Source organism: Euphorbia lathyris, chromosome 10, assembly GCF_963576675.1.
Source record: "Euphorbia lathyris chromosome 10, ddEupLath1.1, whole genome shotgun sequence".
Taxonomy (NCBI): Eukaryota; Viridiplantae; Streptophyta; class Magnoliopsida; order Malpighiales; family Euphorbiaceae; genus Euphorbia; species Euphorbia lathyris.
The window spans coordinates 45,604,001-45,627,416 of NC_088919.1; the positions used below are offsets into that span (position 1 = coordinate 45,604,001).

Consider the following 23,416-nt stretch of genomic DNA (forward strand, 5'->3'; position numbering starts at 1 on the left):
TCGATATTGGAAGAAACTACCGGAAATTAATTTCTATAATTTCTATTTACTTTTTAATTTGTTTATCTCTTTTAATTAAGAAACTCTTATTTTTATTTGTCCATATCAACAAACCGAATCGCCCTAATGATGTATGCAGCTCAAACTCGACGAAAAAGTTAAATAAGGGTTGGCTTAATACATCACTTGCCTCCTGAACGTGTCCAAAAAGCTTGGTTGGCCCTTGAACTTTCAAAGTGTCCTGATAGCCCCATGAACTTGCAAAAAATGTTCAATTAGCCCACTGAACTTGCATAAAATATAATCAATTGATCACTCGGTCGTAAAAAAGTAAGTTAAATGCGGAAGATGTATTCCACACATCTTAGAATGTTATTACATAATTAAAAAATAGATTAAAAAGGAGTTTTTGCTTGTTCAACTATACAACTTGTCTTCTCTAATATTAGGACCGTATACTCCGATTTCGGTCGTTTTATTTTTTTTAAGACTCGTGTAATACATCTTCCGCATTTAACTTACTTTTTTTGCAACCGAGTGATCAATTGATTACATTTTATGCAAGTTCAGGGGGCTAACTGAATATTTTATACAAGTTGAGGGGGCTATTGGAACACTTTAAAAGTTCAAGGGCCCAATCAAGCTTTTTTGGACAAGTTCAGGGGTCAAATGATGTATTAAGCCATAAGGGTTTGATTCATAACCGAATTAACGATTAAGGGATTAATTATGGTTTTTGCCAATAAAAAAATATTTATAAAACCAGAAATTACGAAAACCTCTAATTAATTAATTTATCATTAAGACATATTTATTTTATTTTAATTTATTTCAAAAAAGCAGCCAACTTTTAAGCATAATCTCTATCTTTCATCATGAACGGTGTAATGGGTTGAAGCTTTACGCAATCCCATTATCCCCGTCGCCCACCCACTTCTTCTTCTTCTTCTTCTTCTTCTTCCATTTCATTCTCTTCTCATTCACTCTCTCTCCTCTTAGCTTCTCTAATTTCCGGTGTCCAAAATATCTTTCCTTTCCTTTCCTTTTAGTTTCATCTGTTTCCTTTTTGGTTCTAATTGCCTTCTTCCACCTCCAGATCCACTTTCCTAGATACAATTACATAAAAACTGAAATCCCTAATTAGGTTTTCTGTTTTTACCCAATTCTAAGGCGGAAAAGGACCAATTTCTAATGGGTAATATTAGTAGCAGCGGTGCGCATAGTCGCCGGAGGCACGGTAGTCGACGGAATCATCCTCCGCCTCCTCCACCTGCAGCACCGCAACCGGAAATTACAGCTAATAGGTATGTATTCGCTGCCGCTACTCCATTCCCATCACAGTATCCGAATCCTAACCCGCCCCCATATTACCAATACCCGGGTTACTACCATCCTCCGCCACCGGCTATGCCGGTACCGTTACCTGCGCCTTATGATCACCATCATAGGGTTGACCCGTCTCATTGGGTTGGCGGGCGGTACCCGTGTGGACCGGTGATGCAGGCTCCAGCTCCTTATATGGAGCATCAGAAGGCGGTTACAATTAGGAATGATGTTAATTTGAAGAAGGAAAGTTTGAGGGTTGAAGCAGATGAAGAGAATCCGGGGAAATTTCTTGTTGCTTTCACATTTGATGCTACTGTTGCTGGAAGGTAAAGGCTAAAGCTTTTCAATTTTTGAACTCTTTCAATTGTATGCTTGTTTGTTTTGATGTGTTTTTAGCAGTAATTAGGGGTGGCAAAACTGGTTTTCCTGTCATAATCTGAGTTATATAATATATATTTAACATGATTTTATATGATATAAATTAAAAAAAAATGAAAATCTTTGTCAAACTCATCTAGTCCAGTGGGTTATCTCTGTAAATTGTATTGTCCGTTGTATGGTTGGCTAGTCTCTGAAAATCCTGACATCTGGGTGTCTCAAAATCCTGACGTCAGGGTGTCTCAAACTCCTGTCGTGAGACTGTACGTCGGGCTGTCTCTGAAAATCCTGTCTTCAGGGTATCTCAAAATCCTTTGGCGAGACTGTGCCGGTTGTCTCTATAAATCCTATGGCCGGGTTGTCTCTATAAATCCTATGGCCGGGTTGTCTCTGAAAATCCTGTAGCGGGGTTGTCTCTGTAAATCCTATTGCCGGGTTGTATCTATAAATCATATTGTTGAATTATCTATGTAAATCAAATTGTCTGGTTGTTGCGGTAAAATCCTATCGTTGGGTTGTCTCTATAAATCCTATCATCGGGTTGTCTCTATAAATCCTATCGCCGTGTTGTCTCTATAAATCCTATGGTCGTGTTGTCCCTATAAATCCTATCGTCGGGTTGTCCCTATAAATCCTATGGTCGGGTTATCCCTATAAATCCTATGGTCGGGTTATCTCTATAACTCCTATTGCGGGGGTTGTCTCTATATATCCTATCGTCGTGTTGTCCCTATATATCCTATTGTCGGGTTGTGTCTATAAATTGTATTGTCGAATTATCTTTGACGGGTTGTTGCGGTAAAATCCTATCACGGGGTTGTCTCTGAAAATCCTATCGTGGGGGTTGTCTCTGAAAATCCTATCGTGGGGGTTGTCTCTATAAATCCTATCGTCAGGCTGTCTCTATAAATCCCATCCTAGGTTGTCTTGATATATCATATCGTTGGGTTGTGTCTATCAATTATATTGTCAAATTATCTCTGTAAATCATATTGTCGGAATGCTGCGGTAAATTGTCGGGTTGTCTTTTAAATCGTATTGTCGTGTCAATTCTTGACAGCTCTAACAGTATGGTATTTTTGTTCTTTCCTGAACAATTGAATTTGAAAAGTTTCTGATTTGTATGGACTTGGAATAAATACTTGGATTTGTTTGCTTGTGTTGCCTTTATTATATTCCTTTAGGGAATTAACATTTCATTCTTTGTCCAACAGCATCACTGTTTTCTTCTTCGCCAAAGAAGGCGAGGATTGCGTCCTGACTCCGACGAAGGAAAACATTCTTCCACCGGTGACAGTAAATTTCCAACAAGGCCTGGGGCAGAAATTCAGACAACCTTCCGGAACCGGAATTGATTTCACTATGTTTGAGGAGAGAGAGTTACTGAAAGAGGGTGAAATGGATGTTTATCCTCTAGCAGTGAAGGCAGAGGCTTCAACCTCTGCTAATAATCAAGAAGGAGAAGAAGGAAACGCAGCAGCCGTGTCAGGGAGTACGAATTCTCAAATTACACAAGCTGTGTTTGAGAAGGACAAAGGTCAGTACCAGTTGCGGGTAGCGAAGCAGATTCTATGGGTGAATGAGATGAGGTATGAGTTGCAGGAGATTTATGGGATTGGAAATTCGGTTGAGGGTGATGTCGATGCAAATGATCCGGGAAAGGAATGTGTCATTTGCTTGTCTGAACCTCGGGACACTACGGTTCTTCCCTGCCGCCACATGGTTAGTAAATTCCCTGTATCTTCTTCAAGTAAGGAGCTTATTCTCTGTTTATCATGTGGTTGAAGATGAATGTTTTATTGTATGGTGCAGTGTATGTGCAGTGGATGTGCAAAGGTTTTGAGGTTCCAAACCAACCGATGCCCGATTTGCCGACAACCTGTTGAAAGGCTTTTAGAGATAAAGGTCAACAATGGACCAGAAGAATGAAGAGTGAAGAAGGTGCTCCTCTTGCTGTATAGCAGTTTTTTTTTTCTTTTTCCAATTCTTATCTTCCTTTTGGTTTTCTTGCTTTCAAATAATCAAACAGGAAAATATAATCAAATTTGCAGTATGGTTAGCATTGTGCCCGAAATCGTTGGGCCGATGCCTTTCAGCTTGCTCGTCGTGTGGGTGCTTAATGCCAATATATTATGGTTTTTCATAGCATATTTTTGATTGTTTTCACACCCTTTTCATCATTTGGTTTGAATTATGGCATTTTGATGCTCGATGATCGGATTCAGATAGAGGGTATTCTTTCGTTTCAGCGGGAAAAAAAATGGCTGAAAGTTCCAGTGACTGAATTCAAGAGACGGTGAAGACTTTTCGTTTCGGAAAGCCTTGTAACAGGACGCATTGCAGTTTGTTATATTTTTACTGTATTTCCATACATCTTCTCCATAAATATTGTATTGTATGTTTGCATAATCAAATGCGAAAATGATGCTTTCTTGGCTCATACATAATAATGGCTGCCCAATCTATATATGATAAGTTGATGACCATTACTTAGCAGGGAAACACATGATGAAAAGTTGTGGAAGTTTATGACCAGTCGTGAATAGACCTATTCACGGGTTTGGGTATCCATCCGGCTCACTCGGGTTGCAGCCGTGTCCAATAGACTGGATTTGGACAGGGAAAAATGACATTATAAGTCCGTCCCGATCTCTTCTAAACCTGTCTGTTTTGTGTTAGATTTTGGGATTTTTAGGCTGGTCTTGGGATTTGATTTAGCTCAATCCTAACTCAACCCGAGTTCGGTTAAATTGATAGTGTGCTAGATAGGGTTTTAGACTGTTTGTTTGATAGGTTTTTGGCGCTCCTAACTCCTTTTCAGCCAGCCTTGGACAAAATAAAAGAGCGAGTACATGACAAAAATGTGTTCTTTATTGGTTAGTTGTAAATAGTTTCCAACTATTATTGGATGCGGGTCAAATTTGATCTTACACGTTTCGTTTTTTATAAGTTTAGATCTGACGTTAACGTATGAAATGATATAAATTTAATTCTAACATTTTTAAGTAAAATTAATTTTATTCTTGTGTTATCGAAAATTTAAAACGACCGGTTTGACTATTATTTAATTGTCACATTGCACTTTTTAAATAAATTTGTCGATAACCTGAAGTGGTTTTGTAAATTTTTTTTGTTATTTGTAATTAGATTAGTAACACGATAAAGTTTTTACATACTTTAGATACTTCGATAAATTTTAGTGAACTTCTTATATTAAGTACCTGATCCTTTATGTCATTTGGAGGATTTCTAATTTACATTTGGACATCTATATTATGATTATTAAATAAAAATAATAATGAGGTTTCTTATAATATGTGCGTGTTCATATTATACTTGACAGAATATGTATGAGATGTCTTCCATTTGACATAAAGAAGGAAAGTTTTATGTAACATGTAAATAATTGTTAAATCAGTTATTTCAATTTTCGGTAATGTAGAGTTAAAATTGATTTTGTTTGAAAAAACTATGGATAAATTTGTATCATTTTGTATATTAAAACTAAATCTACACTTTTTTGAAAACTTTATGGTCAAATTTAACATTTATATATAAGATTTATCGCACCAAGGTATTGGCTATGGATCATGATTCTTAAATATCATAGAACGTGATTTTCAAATGTCATACAACATAATGTGAGTGATTCTCAAATATCACAGAAAAATACAAAGAATATATTATCTGATCTTAACAAGAATTCAAAACGAATCAAATCTTCTAGGTAAGATTACTCTTATGAATGTTGTTATGAAGTAGGATTTTTACTCTTGTGAATAAGGGTGTTAACGAGTCGAACCAAGGAGGAGCCTAGGTAAGATCAACTAAAAAATGGGTGAGGTCAAGTTTGGCTCGAGCTTGAATTTCGCCGAGTTCCAAAAATTGGGCTCGTTTTGGAGCTCTTGAGAATCAAATTTAGGTTTAGATTAGGAGCGGCTCGATTCAAGAACAATCGGAGAATGATCTTTAGTCCAAATTTACACTTAATTGTATGTATTTGTTTTAACATTTTACTAGTTAAAATAATAATCAAGTATGTTCACGAGCTATTGAGGAGAGTTTAAAAAAATTTAAACTTAGTTTGTTAATGTCTCCAACTGAGTTATCTCGAATGGACTTTTGAATGTACTCTAATTAAGCGGAGCTTAAATAGTTTACAGATTACATTGACTAACTTATTAAGACCTCTTCCATTGACTTATTAAGACCTCTACTTGTTAATGCTGTTATCGGTAGGTCTCTTTCTTGAGCTTACCACTAATGATTTAAATTGTTAGTATCTAGTTTCAATTACTATGGATTTTAGGTGTATTAAATAATTGGATAAAATATAATAACATTATTTAATATATTATCCACATATTTTTTTTTAAAGCTCATTAATCCCTATCCTTCAATGTACAAATTTCTTATTTTTGAAATGAATATAATAACGTAATTATTGAGCTCCCATATATGATAGTATTTATTTTTGTTTTTGACTGAATGCAATATATACTATACTGTTGTCAATAAACGTCTTAGATTTCTGTATTTAAATTTATATTATTTACAATTTGAAATAAAAAATTTACTATTTTCCTTCGTATTATAAATATCAAAATTTCAAACCTCTGCTTGAAAGGTTTGAGGTTCGATTCCCCACTCCGTCAAAATTTAGCCCTCATTGGTAGGTGATCTGTAAATTCCACTATAAACCCTCATCGAGGTCTGTGATTTGCCCTGACCTTGGGAGTGGGTAGACCTACTCTTACCTATACTTTTTTTTTCTACCAAAAAAAAAATATTATAAATATCAAAAACTGGTTCGAACAATGAAAAATACAAATTTCCTATGCGGATGAAAAGATAGCATTCTATTAACCGAAATTTTAATAATTACACAATATTATATGTAGCGAATACATTTTAGAGTAAAAAAAACACGAGCAAAACCAAAATTGAACAATCCACAAATTTACACAATCCACAGCTCATCCATGAACAATGGATACGTCATTTTTATCAAACACTATACATACATTCTCCCAAGACAAGTTTTGACAGAATCAAAACGGCCCCGGAAGATCATTTCCTAGCCTGCAGGATCAAATTTTAGAGAGATTAAAAATCATGATTCATACCAAATTGTTGCAATTTCATGTTTATATTGGGATCATGTCTGTCTGATAGCTTACCTGCTGTAAATACTTCTTGAAAACTTCAACAACCTCTACGGGGTCGGGTTTGGTCTGCTTGTAAGCTTCAATCTTGTTCATCTCCTGTATGCATTTTATCAATACAGGAGTTAGAAATCAATCGTAATTGAAACGCGTACGAATAGACTTCGAAAGCTGGAGATGCAAACTAACAATTGAAACACGTATGGAACCACAATGATCAGGGGCAAATACAGACTTCGAAAGCTGGGGGGCAAATTTACACCCCAGCAGTGCCCTTTTGTGGAGACAGGTGGTTGAACCACCCCTCCCAGGGGTTGTTCCTAGAGGGCCGGGGTGCTCTGGCATCCCGAGCGCCTGTCTCCGCCCCTGATAATGATGACATAGTCTTTTTGAAATCATTGTTCATTAGATAATTGATTAAATACTACTTTGATTTGACAAATTAGCTTCAGTGTTCAGCGTGGTCATTAATAATAAAATATTCTTATGTTTGATTGACGGAATAAGATGAGATGAAATAGGCAATTTTTTTATTCAAAAGACAACGTTACACTCAAATATAAATTTTTTTCTTTTAAAATTTTAATTATTACTATCAATTATTCAAATATTTAAAATATATTATCTATTCCCTCAACTATTCAAATGTAATTTTGTAAATAAATAAAATATAGTCTTAGAAATACCTATTCCTATGTTAAAATAAAAAATAGCTATTCCACAAAAACATGGAATACACTTTCCATGTAATAGCTATTCCAACAATTTTTTTTTTAACCAAAGGTGTGAATAGCTATTCTCTTCTTCCCAACCAAACAAGCCCCAAGAAAACAAGCTCCTTAAAAATCAACCAACATGCAATGCAAGCCCAAAATACTAACGAGTTGTTTGTTTCCATTTTCCGGAATTACTTTTAACTTGTTAGTCCAAACAACAGAAAATCTAGTGTTGGATTGAATTTATAAAAAGAACAATTATTACCTTTTTTTTTATGGAAACAACAACTCATTTTTAGAATTTTTTATGAACAACTTTTCGTATTTATTTGATTTCGACAAAATTACCCTTCATATTTTCACAAAATGCGTTTCTTATTTAACTATTCCAATCTCTATAACACTATTATCCTACGAACAAGGTTTGGTAAAAATGCTTTTCGTATTTATTTGAATTTGCCAAAATTACTCTTCATACTTCCACAAAACACGTTTCTTATTTAACTATTCCAATCATAGATCTTATACTAATTTCTGACACACCCCACACGCAAATGCCTCATGAGTTTGCAGCGTGTATAACACGAGCCCATTCCGCCATGTGCTTTTTAATTCCCTAAATTAATGAGGTTGCCATGACTTGAACCCTCGACCGTTTGGTCCTAGATACCATGTCATGGAACCGATAGAACTAAAAGCTCGAGCTGATAGTTAAGGCCGAATCATAATAGATCTTATACGAATCTTTGACAGAACTAAACAGATTGAGAAAAAACAAAGAATATACACACTACAACTCGACACTCTCTCAAGTCTGAGGAGGCAAATAGAAACACGAAAGCTAATATATCAAATGGTGATTTATGAACATACCTGAATCCAAGCTGCAAATTTAGGCCTGCCTGTTGTGATGTCATGGTTCATAACTTCTGAGAAGTAGATTTGGACTCTATCAACGAATGGTATATAGACTATATCAACCTGAAAGAAATTGTCATATCATCACAAGTTAACCAATAAGCAATCAATCAATACATGCATTATGAAATAATTTAGTCCCAAGAGTCCGTTTCCTATATTAAAGGGCGGCCCGGTGCACTACGCGTCCCACCACATGGGTGTATTGGGGGGCAGACCTTTCCCCTACCAATTTTTTGGCAAGAGACCGCTCCTAAAACTCGAACCTGTGACCGACAATGTTTAACTTTGCGCCAAGGCTCGCCCTCTAGTCCGTTTCCTATATTCTTTACAAATATTGTTTCTCAGTGTCCATTTCCGTTATCCATTTCCATGCAACATTGGTGTCAAGACAAGAAGAAGAATCAAACAAAATTAAGCAAAGCTAACTTACCAAACAGAACTGGCCACCAAGCAAGAATGGTCCATCATCAAATTTTTGAAGAGCATTTTCCAAGTAATTAAAAACAGGAGCTAAAAACAAATTAGCAATCCAAGTAAGCATAGTTCATATGAAGAAAAGAGAATTTAAAAATAGAAAATTCCAGAACTGACCAGTTTCTTGTATTAAATCTCCCTTCATTGAAGCAAACAATGTTCCAACAAATTTATCAGTGTAGGCAAATAACTCTTCAGCAAACTCTTTCTTAGCAGGATCCTACATCAATCAATACCATACTTTAATCAAACTTATATACAGACTCTAAAGATCTTTACACACAGTTTTGAATATCTTACATCAGGAGAAAGAGATGGACCTTCAAAGTTGCAATCCAAATATTTAGCTAAATCAAGACTCTCTCCAATGATTTTGCCATTATGTTCCAAAGCAGGCACCTACAGGGAAGGAAAACACATTATCAACCAAAAAACCCTAGAACAACTGCAAATCAATGAACCAGCTAAATTTTGGAGTCATTCAATGGGTAAAATACATCCATGGCCAGTAATATTTTGGACTCATAAAAATCCTTGAGGTTTACATTATTTAACATTAAAGTCCAATAAAAGAAATTCCATGAAAAAATGGACGAAATGATGACCTGAAAAAAGGTTTTTGACCATAACTGTGACATGGATAAAATACATTTAATGTTTGTCACAGAATGCAAATTTTTATGTCATGAAATGAAATTTAGGGTCATAATCAGGGGCGGAACCAGAGGGGGGTTGGCCGGGGCTCCAGCCCCGGCCGGCCGCCCGAGAATTGAGAAAATTTTTTTTTTTAGTAATGGTGTCTCGTAATATTTCGGAGATAATTATATTGAATCTATGTAGTATTATATCAATGTTTAAAGGTAGATGAGATGGTTAAAGATCCTTGCTTTTATTTGAGAAGTCACGTGTTCGATTCCCTTCAACCTTATTTTATTTTAAAAAGTTTTTATTTTTAAATGAACTCTTTATTTTTATTTTCATAACACTTTTGAATTCATTTTTAATATATATTTACCATTAAAAAAAATAAACATATTTAATATTCAATTAGTTCAATGTTAGTTTCTAAAAAAAATGATAACATTTTTACAGTTTTAATGTGTTGGAGGCTAAAAAAATTTTGCCCAGCCCTTACGGGCTGGACTTTGAAAATTTACCGTCAACCGCACAGTTAATTCCGATTTTTTTTTAACGTTTTGAATTTTTTTTTATTGATGTGTTTGAGCTCCGGGTCATTCGAGCTCCTGGTTCCGCCACTGGTCATAATATTAGTAGTAATATAGTTCCGGGATCATAAATGTATTTTATTCAAATAATAAAGCAAAACTAAAGACTTTTTTTCTTTTCCCAACGCCTCATCAAGAAATAGTTTTCCAGGAAATGAAAAATGAAAACAGACCTTATTTGCAGAGTAAACTTTCTCTCCATACCAAGTAGGTCTATTTTGAAGGTTGAGAGGAACTAGCTTGATTATGTCTTGTAATCCCTGCAAATTCAAATCATAAATCAATAAATCAAAACAAAACAAAACAAAAGTTAAGAAATCAACCTTGTAGTTCCTGGTGATCCACACTCTCTGTGCAAATCCGCATTGGTAGGACGTATACAGCCTTCAAATCGGAAAAGAACAAAAGCGTTAGATGAATCTAAATCTAAATGGATCGGAAACCAAAAATGTTCAACAAATTAAAAAAAAAAAAAAAATTAGCAGCAGATGCATACATCAACTAAAGCATAAAAAAGAAAAAGGGAATAGAATAGAAAAGAAGAAGTCACCTAATAGTTCCGTCAAAAAGAGGAGGTTGATCGGAGGTAGCATCCAAAGATGGAGGCAAATTCTCAGGTACACTTTTGTCCAAACTTGAAACAGAACAAGAAATTGAGAGAGATGAACAAAACTAAAATCGTAATTGAAAAGAAACTGGAACTGGAGAATCTTACGCAGTGGCAGCCATTGTTGATGCAGGATTAGTTGAGAGTCTGAAACGATGAATGAGGCAAGAGTCTATTTTCTTACTGTAATTCTCGTTGAAATTAATGCATGAAGGACGGCTGCAAGGACAAAAAGGAATAAAAGAGGAAGTGACAAGTGGAGGTTATCACAGTGTTTGATCATGGTAGATGGTGATTGTCGGTTGTGATGGCCAAAAAAGAAGCTAAGGTGTGGTGAGGTGTATGGTACTTCCTTTTGCTTTATTGTTGTATTTGTGAAAGGACAAAATTGACCCTAGGAGTTGAAACCTTTCTTCTTCCTTCATAAACCTTTGGTTTTATTCTTCGTTTTCAAGACTGTAACTTTGTGTTTTTGTGAGATTTCCATTTTCGTTGTTCCATTCTTATTATCCTTCCGGTAAGGGTTGCACAAGCTGAGTTTGCACAACAAGAAACGAAGATGTGGTGAGTGCTTAGCTTTGGTGAAGAGGTTAGCCAGTTGCATTGCGGAGGAAATTGGCATCAGGCGAACCATACTTGACTGAACTCGTTCTCTAATCATATGACAGTCTATGTCGATGTGTTTAGTCCTTTCATGGAAGACTGGGTTTTGCGCGATATGCATGGCTGAGACGTTGTCACAGACGAAAAGAGCTGATGTTAATGGAGAGATGGCTAGATCTGTTAGCAGGATGATGAGCCAGTGAAGTTCACACGAGGTGTATACTCAACTTCGGAGGATGAACGATAGACCGTATTTTGCTTCTTGGATCTCTAAGAGATGATGGCTGAACCTAAGAAGACAATGTATCATGTGATCGATTTTCTGGTTTCATTGAAGGTCATTTGAAGCAGGAAAGAAAAGGCCTAGGCCTATGGTTCCTTTTAGGTGACGTAGTATTCAGAGAACTCGTTGTTGATCATCCGTGTTGGGTTGATTTAGATGCTGTGAAACTTGGTTGAGTATGTAGGAAAGATTGGGCCTTGTGTGGGTTAAGTAGAGTAATTTGCCTATTATTTGTCTATAAGTTGTGATATCTGTCAAAAGAATGGGTTGTGCGTTAGGTTTGTAGTTTGGTAGAGCTGGGGAGGATGCTGGCTTACAGTCAAGAAGGTTCATTCCTTGTAACAACTTTAATGTGTATTTTCTTTTTGACATGTGGAGGTCCTTGGAGTTGCGAGCGAATTCAAAGCCAAGAAGTAGTGAATAGCTCCAAGGTCCTTGATGCTAAAACTGTCGTCAAGATGCATCTTTGCTGAGCAAATAGCCTGATCATAATTACATGCAATAAATAACGTCATCAGCGTAAACAAGCAATACGATTATGAATTTATTTCTTTTCATGGTGAACAATGAGGGGTCAACAATGGATTGGAGAAAGCCCATGAATTTGATGGTGGTGATGAGTTTTGCGTTCCATTGTTTGCCTGCCTGGCGGAGGGCATAGAGAGACTTGTTTAGCTTACAAACCTGTCGTAGAGAGTTCCTCTATATACCTGGTGGTAGTGCCATGTACACTTCATCGTTTAGCTCACCATGAAGGTAAGCGTTGTCAAAATCTAGTTGTTGTATGTTCCACCCACTACGCCAAATAATCTCTCAGATGACCGTTAAAAACCGTCGTCCTACAAGAAAAAACTGTTACGGGACTCGCTGCCATCTGATGGACCTTCAAACGACGGTTGAGTTCTGTCATGTGAAGGCACGTCACATGACATAAGCCTATTTGTAGTCTGTCATATTACTTGTGTTACGATGACAACTTATTTATTATTGCCGTCACTTTTAAGGTCATCGCATGACATCCTAATAATTAAAAATGTCAATGAGATATATGAGAAATTGACATATTGGTATTTGGGACATTTTGTATAATAATTTCTGTCATTGTAGCTTGTTTCAGATGACATATGTCTTAATCAATCATGTCAATGAATTTGTTTTCATATTACAGATTCGTTTATTTTAGTGTCTTCCTATTGTTGTTTAGATGACATTTTTTAATTAGATGTGACTCTTTGCTTTCTTCTTCGGATGATTCCTGGTTTTTACCTGAATAATGCAACGTACTCAAATGAACATTAAATATAGTATATCAATGGTTTCAAATTAATTGGAGACTAATGCTCATAATGTGTTTATATTTGTACAAATAAATTCCCGAATGTAATTAATATTAGAAAAAAAGCAATACATATCGAATTGGGAAACAAAATCGAACTTGATCTGCATATCTTATAAAGTCATTATTAGGCCTATAATCCCCAAGTCTTGATATTTGCAAAACCAAATGCATTTCATTAATTACGTACAAAAACTCTTCAGACCTAATAACCCATTTACCATTTCCCCTTCCTAGACCTTTCACTTACCCACCCAAAGTATAAATATAAAGTTTTTACCACATTCTTCAAAAGTCCATAACCCAACAGTATACGTACCCTACATTACAAGAAAAAACGCTATCACCGACGAAAAAATCTGTCGGTGATAACAAAAAATGTGTCGGTGATCATCATCACCGACGGAAGACCGAGGGAATCCGATGTGTCGGCATTGACCTCCTAGGTAACCGATTGCGACACATTTTTTACTGGGTCGGGGATATCACCGACACATTTGATGTCGGTGATATGTGTCGGTATTGCCGACCCATTTTAGTTGGTGATTTTTATCGGTCTTACCGACACAATCACCGACCTATTTGTGTCGGTGATCTATTTTTCGAATATTTATTTAAATAATGTCCAACAGATATTTGCATTGGAAATTGCGTCGGGATTGCCAATTTATTTTTTGGAATTATTTTTATATTATTTTTAATTACTGTATTTGGATTGAAGGAAACTCATATATTACAAAAAAAAAAAAAAAAAAAAAAAAATAAGAATTCTATACAAATCAAAAAATGGTTTAAAAAAAACATATGAAAACAACCCCTTACCATATGTCAAATTCAAATTATAATGTAAACAACCCCTTCAAAATAATAAGGTACATATGAACACACAAGTATACATACCAAATTCAACATAGCCTCATGAATCATCTTGTTTTTTTTGCAGAACATATTAATCACACTATTAAATGTCAAAAAAACTGGATATAACCGCACTTTTCAAAATTTGAGTATAGAAGTTTGAGTTAAAGTAACTAGTCTTACAATAGTTGATTTTAATAATAATGCACAGTTATTGAAATTTCCATTAACACATTCTAATATGTATAACACATCATAAGCTATAAGCTCTATTTCTAAAATGTACACATCATAAGCATACCAGATAATACCAACTAATATCACTAGCTCAACATATAACATATACACACTTAATAAAAAACTAATTTGCTATACTATTAAGTCATATTATCATGTTATCACCAAAGAAGCTTCTAAACAAATATATCACCAAAGAAGCTTCTGAGCAAATATTTTAAAAATGACCTTTGTGATTAGGATTAAATATACATATAAACGATAAACAAATAAATGAACACACAAAATGAATACACAAATAAATGGCCTGTGTGATTAGGATTAAATAAACGTATAAACCATAAACAAATAAATGAACACACAAGATGCACTACCCATAATAGTATAAAGCTACTATATTGAACGAACATGGACTCAGAAACATGGACACAGACACTATTCAAACAAAAACAGGTACGGACACGAAATGTACACGGAACATAGAAATACTATTAAAGAGAAGTGTTTGTGCAACATAGTAAAGCTTGTATCAATGGACAAACAAATTTGTTTCACAATTAGCAAAAATTACCTTCAAAGAGCAATAAGATTACTACATCATAATGATGCCAGAATGATTTCAGGATGGGTTCACTTCACCTTTGAGTAGTTCCACACCTAAATAACAGTTGGACAAGAAAACAAGACCAATTAGGTCATATGAAAACATGAATATCACAAGTACAAAATCCATGATAAATGATTCAAGCGATACAAAATGTAGAGTTCATTCAACTTTGCAATTTCTCACAACATCATTTATATCATGATAAGTCATTTTGTGTACCATAATAAGAAATTCTGAAGCTATTCCCTTCTCCTTCAAAACTAAAATCCGGTTTACCTGATTCAAAACAGAATATTAAATTCATTAAAAAATGAAAAATACTGAAGTTGAAAAGGAACTATTATACATCAAGTGGAACAATGAGAAGTATGGTGTATCAACGATGATGAGAACATAGATTGACCCGAATTTCTTACTTAAGACCAGTTTGAAAGAAAAGCTTTACATTAAGAAACCCCTATTTGGTTGAGCTAGATCCATTAAGTTTGCCACCTAGAACGTAATAAAAAACATACATCACCTGACTAATAGTGACTCGGTATATTCTTGTGAGTTTTTTGAAGAATAAATGCTTTAAATATCCAAAGAACAGAGCATTAGACATAAAGCTTTAGAAAATACCTCTTTCATTTCCTTCAAAATGATATACTTCCCTTCAAAAGAAACAGTAACTATACTTCCCTTCTTGTGCTTCTCAACAGTATTCTAGACCTTAACGGTTTTAAAAGCTCTGTATCATCAAAATATACAGTATGTATAAAATATCAAAATTATACAAGCAACAATCAAATAAAATAGCTAATTTTTTATGTATAGAATCTATAAATAGATAGCTTAAATACCCAAGAGCAAGTGGTATCAAGGAATCAATAGTTTCTAACACCGGTGAAAAGGCTAAATGTTGACCGAATTAACTGAACTCCCCTACCATATACAAAATAAAAGAATGAGGCATCCATATATTGAATGAAAAGGCAAAAAATCGAACTTCAAAAGCCATAGATTATAACCCTTCTATGAGAAATGTGAGTTTTGTTTGACCTTGTTTTTATACAATTTCCACTTCTTTTTCTTGCAGCAATCAGTTTTTGGGCAAGCAAACATTCAATAAACTAGCATTTAAACATTTCAACTTTAACGGTATTGCTTTTACAACAAAAAAAATTATGAATTTAACCAGGTTCTTCAAATGCACCCAGTTTCACATTCACTTAACTAAAGATACATGATTAAATAGATTTTTTATCTTAATAAGACTAAATTAGCAAAATATACCTGGAGAGAGCGCAAGAACCAGAGCAGAAATGGTGGAGGTAAGACCGAGCCGAGGAGTGAAGAGCTAGAGCAGAAATGGTGAGGCAAGATCGAGCGGAGGAGTTCAAGGACCAAATGAGAACTAGCGGCCAATCAAAGCACAACGGTGCCAGCGTTGTTGGAGACGAGGAGTGAAAGAGCATGTTGTGGAGGGCGGCGTTCCAAAATGATAAAGGGGAGGTGGGATTAGGGTTTAAAGTTAAATAAATAAGAAGAGTTGGAATATATAATATTCCACCTTTTTTTATGTCTTACGAATTAATGTAGGTAATATTTTACTTTTTTTTTATTATGCCCTGCTTTTTTTTATGTAACATTTTATTATGTTTTACATATAGAGTAGTAATATTTATTTATGTTATTCCTTAAAAAAAAATAGTTTTTAACCTTTTTTTTTTTTAATAATTAGTCTCCTACACCTAAGTGTGTCGGTGAATAACCACATTTGTTGGTGGCATTACCAACAATAAAAATCACCTACTAAAGATGTCGGTGGTGTAGGCGGAAAAAATCCCGCCAAATATCTCCTACACATTCTAAGAATGTTTAGGTACATGTATAGGTGAATTCCGACACAAGTATTCCGTCGGTGTTCCGTCGGTGATACCGACACATAAAATTTTGTCGGTCCATTCCGTCGGTAATAGCATTTTTTCTTGTAGTGCTAGTTATACCGATCATGTCTAATCTTAGACGCCTCCATCGTCGTGTTGAGTTGGAGTTTACCAAACTCCGGCAGGAGTCACCCAGGTGCCTTCTCAATATTTCAGGTATGTATTTACTCACCCAGAAGTTGTGTATTGTTTTTCCTTCTCTGTTTCTACTAACTCACGTATGCTTGCTGCTATATATATGCAGGTTCTGAGAATGGCGACCATCTGAAATGATCTGTCATGATGAAGGGCCTTTCAAACATCCTTTATGAAGGAGGTGTATACAGAGTCGATATCTACTTCCTTGTCGAGTTCCCCTCCACACCTGTAAGAACACGAACTTATTAATACATTGTAATCAGTTAAAGTAACACCCGTTAAAGTAACAACTAAATTGCTCCCACCTAAAATGGTTTAAGGTACTGACCTCCGCTTGCACTTAAGAGAGGTGCTTCTTTAAAGTCTCATCAAGTAGGAGAGCTTATGTCATAATTTGTTGGAGTGGAGATGCGTTTGGACAACCTCTATCAATTTTAAAGTTCAAATTTGATGCTATTGTTTTTTGAAAAATGTAAATTTACTGTTATAATAGAATGATACCTTTTTACACAATTTTACCCCAAACATCTAAAAATTTAAACAGACCAATTTACTGTTATCTGATTCGTTATCTAATTATCACATAAGATCTTTTAAACATCAATTATGTTTAAAATATTTATTCCGATTCTAACACGGTCACAAACAACCCGTTAATGACTAATACAAATTAATCATAAAAAATTTAGTTGCCCAAATTGTATACTATGTTTAACATAAAACAGTTACAGACAACCTACTAAAATGTACGAAACTGCTTTAATTTATCGACAAACTTGTTTAGAAGATCCGATGTAATCATTGTGTCCAAATTTATTGTTAGGTAAAGACAAAATTGATCTTATTTAGTAACATTAAATATTTAGCAACATTAAAGCTAAAATTACATAATCTCATAAGTTTAAATAATATGGACAAATTTAGACTTGATTCATAATGGAAAAAAACTCATTTTCGATTAATGAAGCTTAAACTGTCCGCTAAACATTAAGCTTAAATTGCAATATTTTATATGTAAAAACTAATATATTCTTCCACAATAATCATAGTCTACATTTGTACTTTATTCCTTGAAATAAAGTGAAATTCATTGAAATTTGTAAAACTTACTCCAATCGATTCAATTTATCAATTTACCCTAAATATGGCACAGCAAGAACTTGAACACTTAATATTAATAAAGTTTTTGATAATAATATTAATAAAGTTGGTAAAACTTAAACCCCTCCATTGGATATGGCATATCAAGAAAAACTTGTAGACGTTAGTATCATCAAATTATGTATATCAAAGTTATGATGGATGCATCAAACTAGTATTACTTTAAAATGGTTCTCATGAACCGGTTTACTGAAGAGAAAACGCCTGCTGCCTGAGTGAAAAAAGACGGGCCCTGCTCCGAATTCTCTTCCGTTCCTCCAAATATTATCTGCATAATAAGATCGTAACCTTGACCGGTAAGTAACTCCTGTTATTTTCACATGATTGTCTTATTCTACAGCTAAATTTTACCTCAAGTTCTTCAGCATCTGGACGACTTATTAATTCTTTGGCGAGCAGATATCTGTTTGGTCTGTCTTTATCATCGTAAAAGACCTTCCATATCCTGGTATTGATCGGAGTGGAGAGAACGAGGAGTTATACAAGTTCATTGCACTAAACATGACAGATGTATAGCTATGTTGCACGGAAACTCCTCTTCAATTGTATTTCTGTGTATCATGTCTGTTTTATCTCATTTTCATTTCCATGTCTGTTTCCTGGCTATGTTTTGCACGTTTCCCAATGTCTGTATCCTTTTCCGTTTCCGTTTCCGTGCAACATAGTTGTATAGTATAATAAATATATCATGGATCTTATCTTACCCTGGATAACACCTAAACACAGCACCAGAAGGTAGAGGCCTCATTGAGTAAACTGTACTGAAAGTACTGCAAAACAAAATTACACTTGTTATGTGATAGAAAATTAAAATGACCGGACGAAATTTCTGCGCAAAAATAGTAATAAATTTCGAATATGATACAACGTAAATCAAGAAAATTTCCAAGTTTTGAATTTAAAGAAATGGCGTTTATGTGCCTCGACAAGTTCATAAAGGATGCACAATATGACCTGATACCCAAGTTCACAGGACATGATAAGTCAGAAGAGCAGTATAAATGGGTAAAAGTGATGGTGGAATCATGAGGAAGTTTTTAGCTGAGCTGCCACAAAAGTTTTCCCTTGTTTTCCCTGTTTTTGAACCATGGATATCGAGCAATAAATTTATCATGCGAGTTTTCGTGAACTGATGAATGCAAGCAGAAAAAGAACCTCACCGGAGGAAGTATCGACGTAAATTGCGGACATTGATCCCAACTCCAACATCTTCACTGATGAGACGCGGGTTCCACATTATGAGCGGCCTTGGCTAACAAAGAAAGGTGCTGTCAGGAAACAATTTCATCATCATTAACAACTAACTGTTTTATACCTGGTTCCATTTCTAAAAGTAAACATGAAAACGAACGTTCACTGATAACAGGAAGTTTGTATGACGAGGACTGAAATAAGTGATCACGATGATTAGTGTAGTACCGGTTCATCAGCGAGACTGGACGCAATTTTCTCTACATATCTCAACATCTGATAATCAGGAACAACCATCACCACAATCTCATCTTCATTTTCAACAGGTTTTCGGTCACTTAAGCTGGACACAAGTGAAACATGTAGTTTCAAACCAAAACATTGAGTAATTATACAAACATACAACCAATTTAAGTTTTTTTTTTTTTTTTTTCTAAATGTCCTTGGTGAACTTTAATTTCAGATTTGAAATAAAATTAAAAGAATTAACAGTGGGATGAAAGAAAAATTACCTTGCAAACCCAAAAGCTGCATCTTTCCACTGATATTTCAGTAGTGCAGCAGCACCAGCATCCGGAAATATTGCTTTAATTTTCTGCATATTAAATTTCTAGACTTCAGAGAGTGTTTGTCATAACGAATCCGATGAACCTACCACAAAAATGGAATTGTTTACATGAAGTGGAAATAGATCAATGCTGTTCACTGAACCAAAAGTTAGAAATCCAAGATTTGGAGCCCTCTCCATGCTAATTTAGCAGGCAAACATGGCTGATGGTGTCTATGTTACACCCAGGATCGGCTCTATTATTTTGTCCGGTTTTATTTTCTGTTTTCTTAATTTGATGGCATCTCGAAATCATGTATATTAGCCCATCTGTAATTTGTCATTTCATTCATTTACCTAGCGCGGTCATAGGAAGGTCTACAATGGTTCCTACATATTTAAGTTTATTAACTCCAAAAGTTATTATAAAGCAAAGTTGGTTAACTTAAGATACTAAACCTGAGATCCAGTTTCTGCAATAAGTGTATCCAAGAAAATCCTTGAAAGCCCCCAGAGCTCCGCTTGTGCACCTTCATCATCCAGGAACTGTAGTTGAGGAATTAACAGCTCAACCTGCAAAGGAGAATTTGAAATGTAAGAATATTCTCATACATTTTTCACAGCATTTACTTATCCAACGTTAAATTTTTCGCAAAAGCACAATAACAAAGTCCAGATTAGAACAATATAACATGTTCCTCAGAGAAAATAAACTAGCAGAGTTTCTAATTGCTATTAATGAGATTACATTTCACTCCGGCACATACTATGGCTCTCATTCCGCCCGAAGATACGAACAAGGCAGCTGCTTGGCCAGATTGTTGGACTGCACCCTCCAAGTCAGAAGGCAAGCAGCTAAAACACAAAATACAACACCATTAACAGTCAGCAGCTTTGCTTTCATATACACATTTTTAGGGGAAATATTCAGATAGAGCATTTAAATGCCTAAAGGATAAAACTAACGACAATAGTAAGAAGTAGAAGACAGCATAGATTAAATAAACTAAGCTGCAACCTCTAACCCAGGAGGCAAACAGCTGAAACACAAATTCAATGTCACCAAAAGCTTTGCTTCTATATGCAATTTTTTAGGGAATTGGACCTTATCATTCTGGTTTTGGTGGATTGAGCCCGGGATCTTTCATTTCAACATATTAAGCCTCCAAATCTTTTACTTTTTATCACATTAAGTTCTTGATGACCATAAAATAGCTTTGAACATAAAATTCAGTTGACAGAACATTGGTTTTTTCATCTGTATTGATACAATTTTTTTTATACAAAATACAATTCCAGATGCGGATGAAATGAGTAACTTTCTTTTAACTGAATTAGATTAGAGGTGTGATGTGTTGAAATAAAAGACCAGGAATTCAGTCCACTAAAATCGAAATAATCAGGGAGGGATGTTATTTGCCATGGTTTGTAACAATCTTACGATGCAGCAGGGATGAAATTAAATAAAGTGCAAAGAACAGCTCAAGACGGAGAGATAAAACCCTCCAAAATGAGAGGTGACAATACCTTAACACGATAACACAGACTTTTTTGTATCTTGCAGCTGGAGATAGTGAATAAGAACCTTGAAGCTTATTATGATACATACATTGGATAAATTTATAAAGGCATGGGTAGGCATCAAGATTCACAATAATATTATTGTTTTTTCAGTCAAATACTATCCCGGGAAGTAAGCTGTTGACAAATGGTGTGGGTTTTGTTTGTAGGCAGAGATTCAAATGAGGAAGGCCAGTAATCCCGGGATAACCTAAGAGGAGGTATGGCTGTCTTAGACAATTAAGTTTTATTTTGGAACAAATTGACTCACGAGCCAAATTACTTATATTGTTAGCATTGCAACATCATTGGAGTTCTAAATGAAAAAACTCATAAAACACAACACAATTGGAAGAAGATATAAGGAAGTTCTAGGAGAGTACTTGAGAAGTTCTAGGAATGAAAGAAGAACGAGTGGATGTGAAGTGAATATAAACCGAAATGTAATGCTTCATTGCAAATTTTCTAATTAAACAACTTAAAAGCAAAATTACTGAACAGAAACCTAAGAAACTGAAAAGGATGGAAAGGAAGATCAGAGTTGTCATTGAACCGAAAACATGGTTAGATCAAGCGGATCAAATTAATGACGTTCTAGTAATCGAAATTGATGAAGGGAGGAATCCTATTTTAGCTACTTAGGATTATGAAACGAATTGCCATAATCCCTATCCAAAATTATGCTAATTCCCTCTCCAATTTGAACTTAATCGCAAATTATGCTTAAAAGAAGTCAAAGAAAAGAGAGAAGAACCTGTCATCTTCTTCCTTCTCCTCCTCCTGTAACTGGATTGTTGACTCTTGAAGATTTTCCTGAGGAGATTCACCTTGGAATTTGTCAAACTTAGCTGAGATTCTAGAGGTAGAAATCGAAATCCTATTGAAGATAGGATGCGGAAAAGATAAGGGCAAGCGAGTGGTGTTTGAAGCGCAGCAGGGATAGAAAGAGCAACTAGGAATTGAAGAAGCCATAAATCTTAACCCGAAGAAGCAAAAACTCTATCCTCTGAATTTCAAGTTTGTCACTCCATTATCTATATATATGGAGTGGTTAAATTACAATTGTTACCACTGAACTTCAATCATTTTCACAATATCACCACTAAACTCCAAAATCTTACGGGGATTAACAATTTCAAAATAGAAATATTTAAGATTAATGACATTAGTAAATTAATATTTTTATTTTCCAAAATCACCATTTTCGGAGCTTTCTCTCTAAGAATTTACTTTCTTTCCCTAAAAATTCAATTTCTCGTTCTTAACGAAACAATACCTAAATAACGTTAAAATAAATTTTTTTTTTTAAGAATTAAAGTGGCTGATTTAAAGTAAGAGTAAAGAGTTGCTTAACATAGATGTTGGGTCAATATTGAAGCGAGATAAATAATAGCTTTTCGGACCTAATCCGGTATTGAAGATCTTTGGATCTAAGTTTTAGACTTTAAATAGTTATTTTTCAATCCACTACTTCCTTTAACTTTTTTAGTGTAGCATAACTACCCACTTTTCCCACCTCCATAAATCTCATGTTCCTTTGACAAATAACAATTAAAGGAAATTGCAAAAAGCACCTTTCCACAAAAATGCCCTTGCATAACTACTTCCCACTTTTCCCATCTCCATAAATCTCATTTAGCTCTTGAAAATTTTCATTTCGAGATCATTATCGATTAAATGCAAAATTTTACAATCTACATAATTGCGTTTGTAAAAAAAATACCACAAATATCGGTCTACAAGTCGACCAAACCACATAATAATTATTTGTTATTAATCCTCGTATTAATTAATGATATAATAATAGAACAAAAAAATCGATATATTAATGAAGTAGGTGAAAAGGTACTTGAACTAAAAAAATCGAATGTATATACATATTTACAAAATAAATAACCATTATCGGACATGCTTTCTCTTCCACAGTTTCTCCCCCACTATCGGACATGCTCCACCGAGAAAAAGAGTGTAAAAAGAAAAGGATAGAGTTAAAGGACTAAAGGAATTTAGGAATCGAAGACAAACACCTCAACCAATAAAGACAGAGGAATGAAGATAAAGGAAGAATAGCCACAAATAAAGAAAAACGCTCTCCTTTATACCCTGGTCGGGCAGACGAAACATCCCGACAGGCAACCAGCAAATTAAAAAAGC

At 34.8% G+C, this 23,416-nt stretch overlaps 3 protein-coding genes and 1 long non-coding RNA gene across 5 annotated transcripts; 1 reads left to right on the forward strand and 3 right to left on the reverse strand.

The window, feature by feature from the left end:
• The first annotated feature begins 865 nt into the window (after nucleotides 1–865).
• Nucleotides 866–4,154, forward strand: LOC136208628 (probable E3 ubiquitin-protein ligase LOG2). 2 transcript variants are annotated; one of them, XM_065999696.1, is made up of 4 exons: nucleotides 866–1,652; nucleotides 2,919–3,426; nucleotides 3,517–3,645; nucleotides 3,734–4,154. In XM_065999696.1, the coding sequence occupies exons 1-3, from the start codon at nucleotides 1,192–1,194 to the stop codon at nucleotides 3,631–3,633; spliced, it is 1,086 nt and encodes a 361-aa protein (XP_065855768.1). In that variant the 5' UTR covers nucleotides 866–1,191; the 3' UTR covers nucleotides 3,634–3,645; nucleotides 3,734–4,154. The 2 variants fall into 2 exon arrangements, with proteins under 2 accessions (XP_065855768.1, XP_065855769.1); XM_065999697.1 differs by having other exon boundaries at nucleotides 3,954–4,154.
• A 2,388-nt stretch (nucleotides 4,155–6,542) lies between these two features.
• LOC136208023 (glutathione S-transferase L3-like) lies at nucleotides 6,543–11,087 on the reverse strand. The gene is made up of 10 exons (XM_065998868.1): nucleotides 10,922–11,087; nucleotides 10,757–10,840; nucleotides 10,530–10,590; nucleotides 10,380–10,466; nucleotides 9,281–9,379; nucleotides 9,098–9,200; nucleotides 8,937–9,016; nucleotides 8,459–8,566; nucleotides 6,885–6,968; nucleotides 6,543–6,786 (listed from the first exon to the last, which is right to left on the reverse strand). Exons 1-10 carry the CDS (start codon nucleotides 10,933–10,935, stop codon nucleotides 6,775–6,777), a joined length of 732 nt encoding a protein of 243 aa, XP_065854940.1. The 5' UTR covers nucleotides 10,936–11,087; the 3' UTR covers nucleotides 6,543–6,774.
• Nucleotides 11,088–14,551: 3,464 nt separating this feature from the next.
• Nucleotides 14,552–16,221, reverse strand: LOC136208331 (uncharacterized). Its single transcript, XR_010677088.1, has 4 exons — nucleotides 16,013–16,221; nucleotides 15,359–15,467; nucleotides 14,957–15,013; nucleotides 14,552–14,787 (listed from the first exon to the last, which is right to left on the reverse strand). It is a non-coding gene; the product is annotated as an uncharacterized lncRNA (long non-coding RNA).
• A 1,754-nt stretch (nucleotides 16,222–17,975) lies between these two features.
• Nucleotides 17,976–22,264, reverse strand: LOC136208295 (uncharacterized). Its single transcript, XM_065999109.1, has 9 exons — nucleotides 22,017–22,264; nucleotides 20,470–20,557; nucleotides 20,162–20,275; nucleotides 19,668–19,750; nucleotides 19,384–19,498; nucleotides 19,125–19,216; nucleotides 18,669–18,734; nucleotides 18,316–18,409; nucleotides 17,976–18,232 (listed from the first exon to the last, which is right to left on the reverse strand). The coding sequence occupies exons 1-9, from the start codon at nucleotides 22,232–22,234 to the stop codon at nucleotides 18,122–18,124; spliced, it is 981 nt and encodes a 326-aa protein (XP_065855181.1). The 5' UTR covers nucleotides 22,235–22,264; the 3' UTR covers nucleotides 17,976–18,121.
• Between the last annotated feature and the right edge of the window lie 1,152 nt (nucleotides 22,265–23,416).

What these genes read in the sequence shown, in the direction of transcription:
- LOC136208295 (XM_065999109.1), bottom strand. Translation starts at nt 22,234, where the DNA reads ATGGCTTCTTCAATTCCTAGTTGCTCTTTCTATCCCTGCTGCGCTTCA. An exon ending in CCAGTCTCGCTGATGAACCG is followed by an intron (nt 19,217 to 19,383) that starts GTACTACACTAA and finishes TTTCTTTGTTAG; the next exon opens with CCAAGGCCGCTCATAATGTG. An exon ending in CAGATGCTGAAGAACTTGAG is followed by an intron (nt 18,233 to 18,315) that starts GTAAAATTTAGC and finishes CTTATTATGCAG; the next exon opens with ATAATATTTGGAGGAACGGA.
- LOC136208628 (XM_065999696.1), top strand. Translation starts at nt 1,192, where the DNA reads ATGGGTAATATTAGTAGCAGCGGTGCGCATAGTCGCCGGAGGCACGGT. An exon ending in GATGCTACTGTTGCTGGAAG is followed by an intron (nt 1,653 to 2,918) that starts GTAAAGGCTAAA and finishes TTTGTCCAACAG; the next exon opens with CATCACTGTTTTCTTCTTCG. An exon ending in TTCTTCCCTGCCGCCACATG is followed by an intron (nt 3,427 to 3,516) that starts GTTAGTAAATTC and finishes TGTATGGTGCAG; the next exon opens with TGTATGTGCAGTGGATGTGC.
- LOC136208023 (XM_065998868.1), bottom strand. An exon ending in CTTTTTGACGGAACTATTAG is followed by an intron (nt 10,591 to 10,756) that starts GTGACTTCTTCT and finishes TCCGATTTGAAG; the next exon opens with GCTGTATACGTCCTACCAAT. An exon ending in TTGGTGGCCAGTTCTGTTTG is followed by an intron (nt 8,567 to 8,936) that starts GTAAGTTAGCTT and finishes AATTTCTTTCAG; the next exon opens with GTTGATATAGTCTATATACC.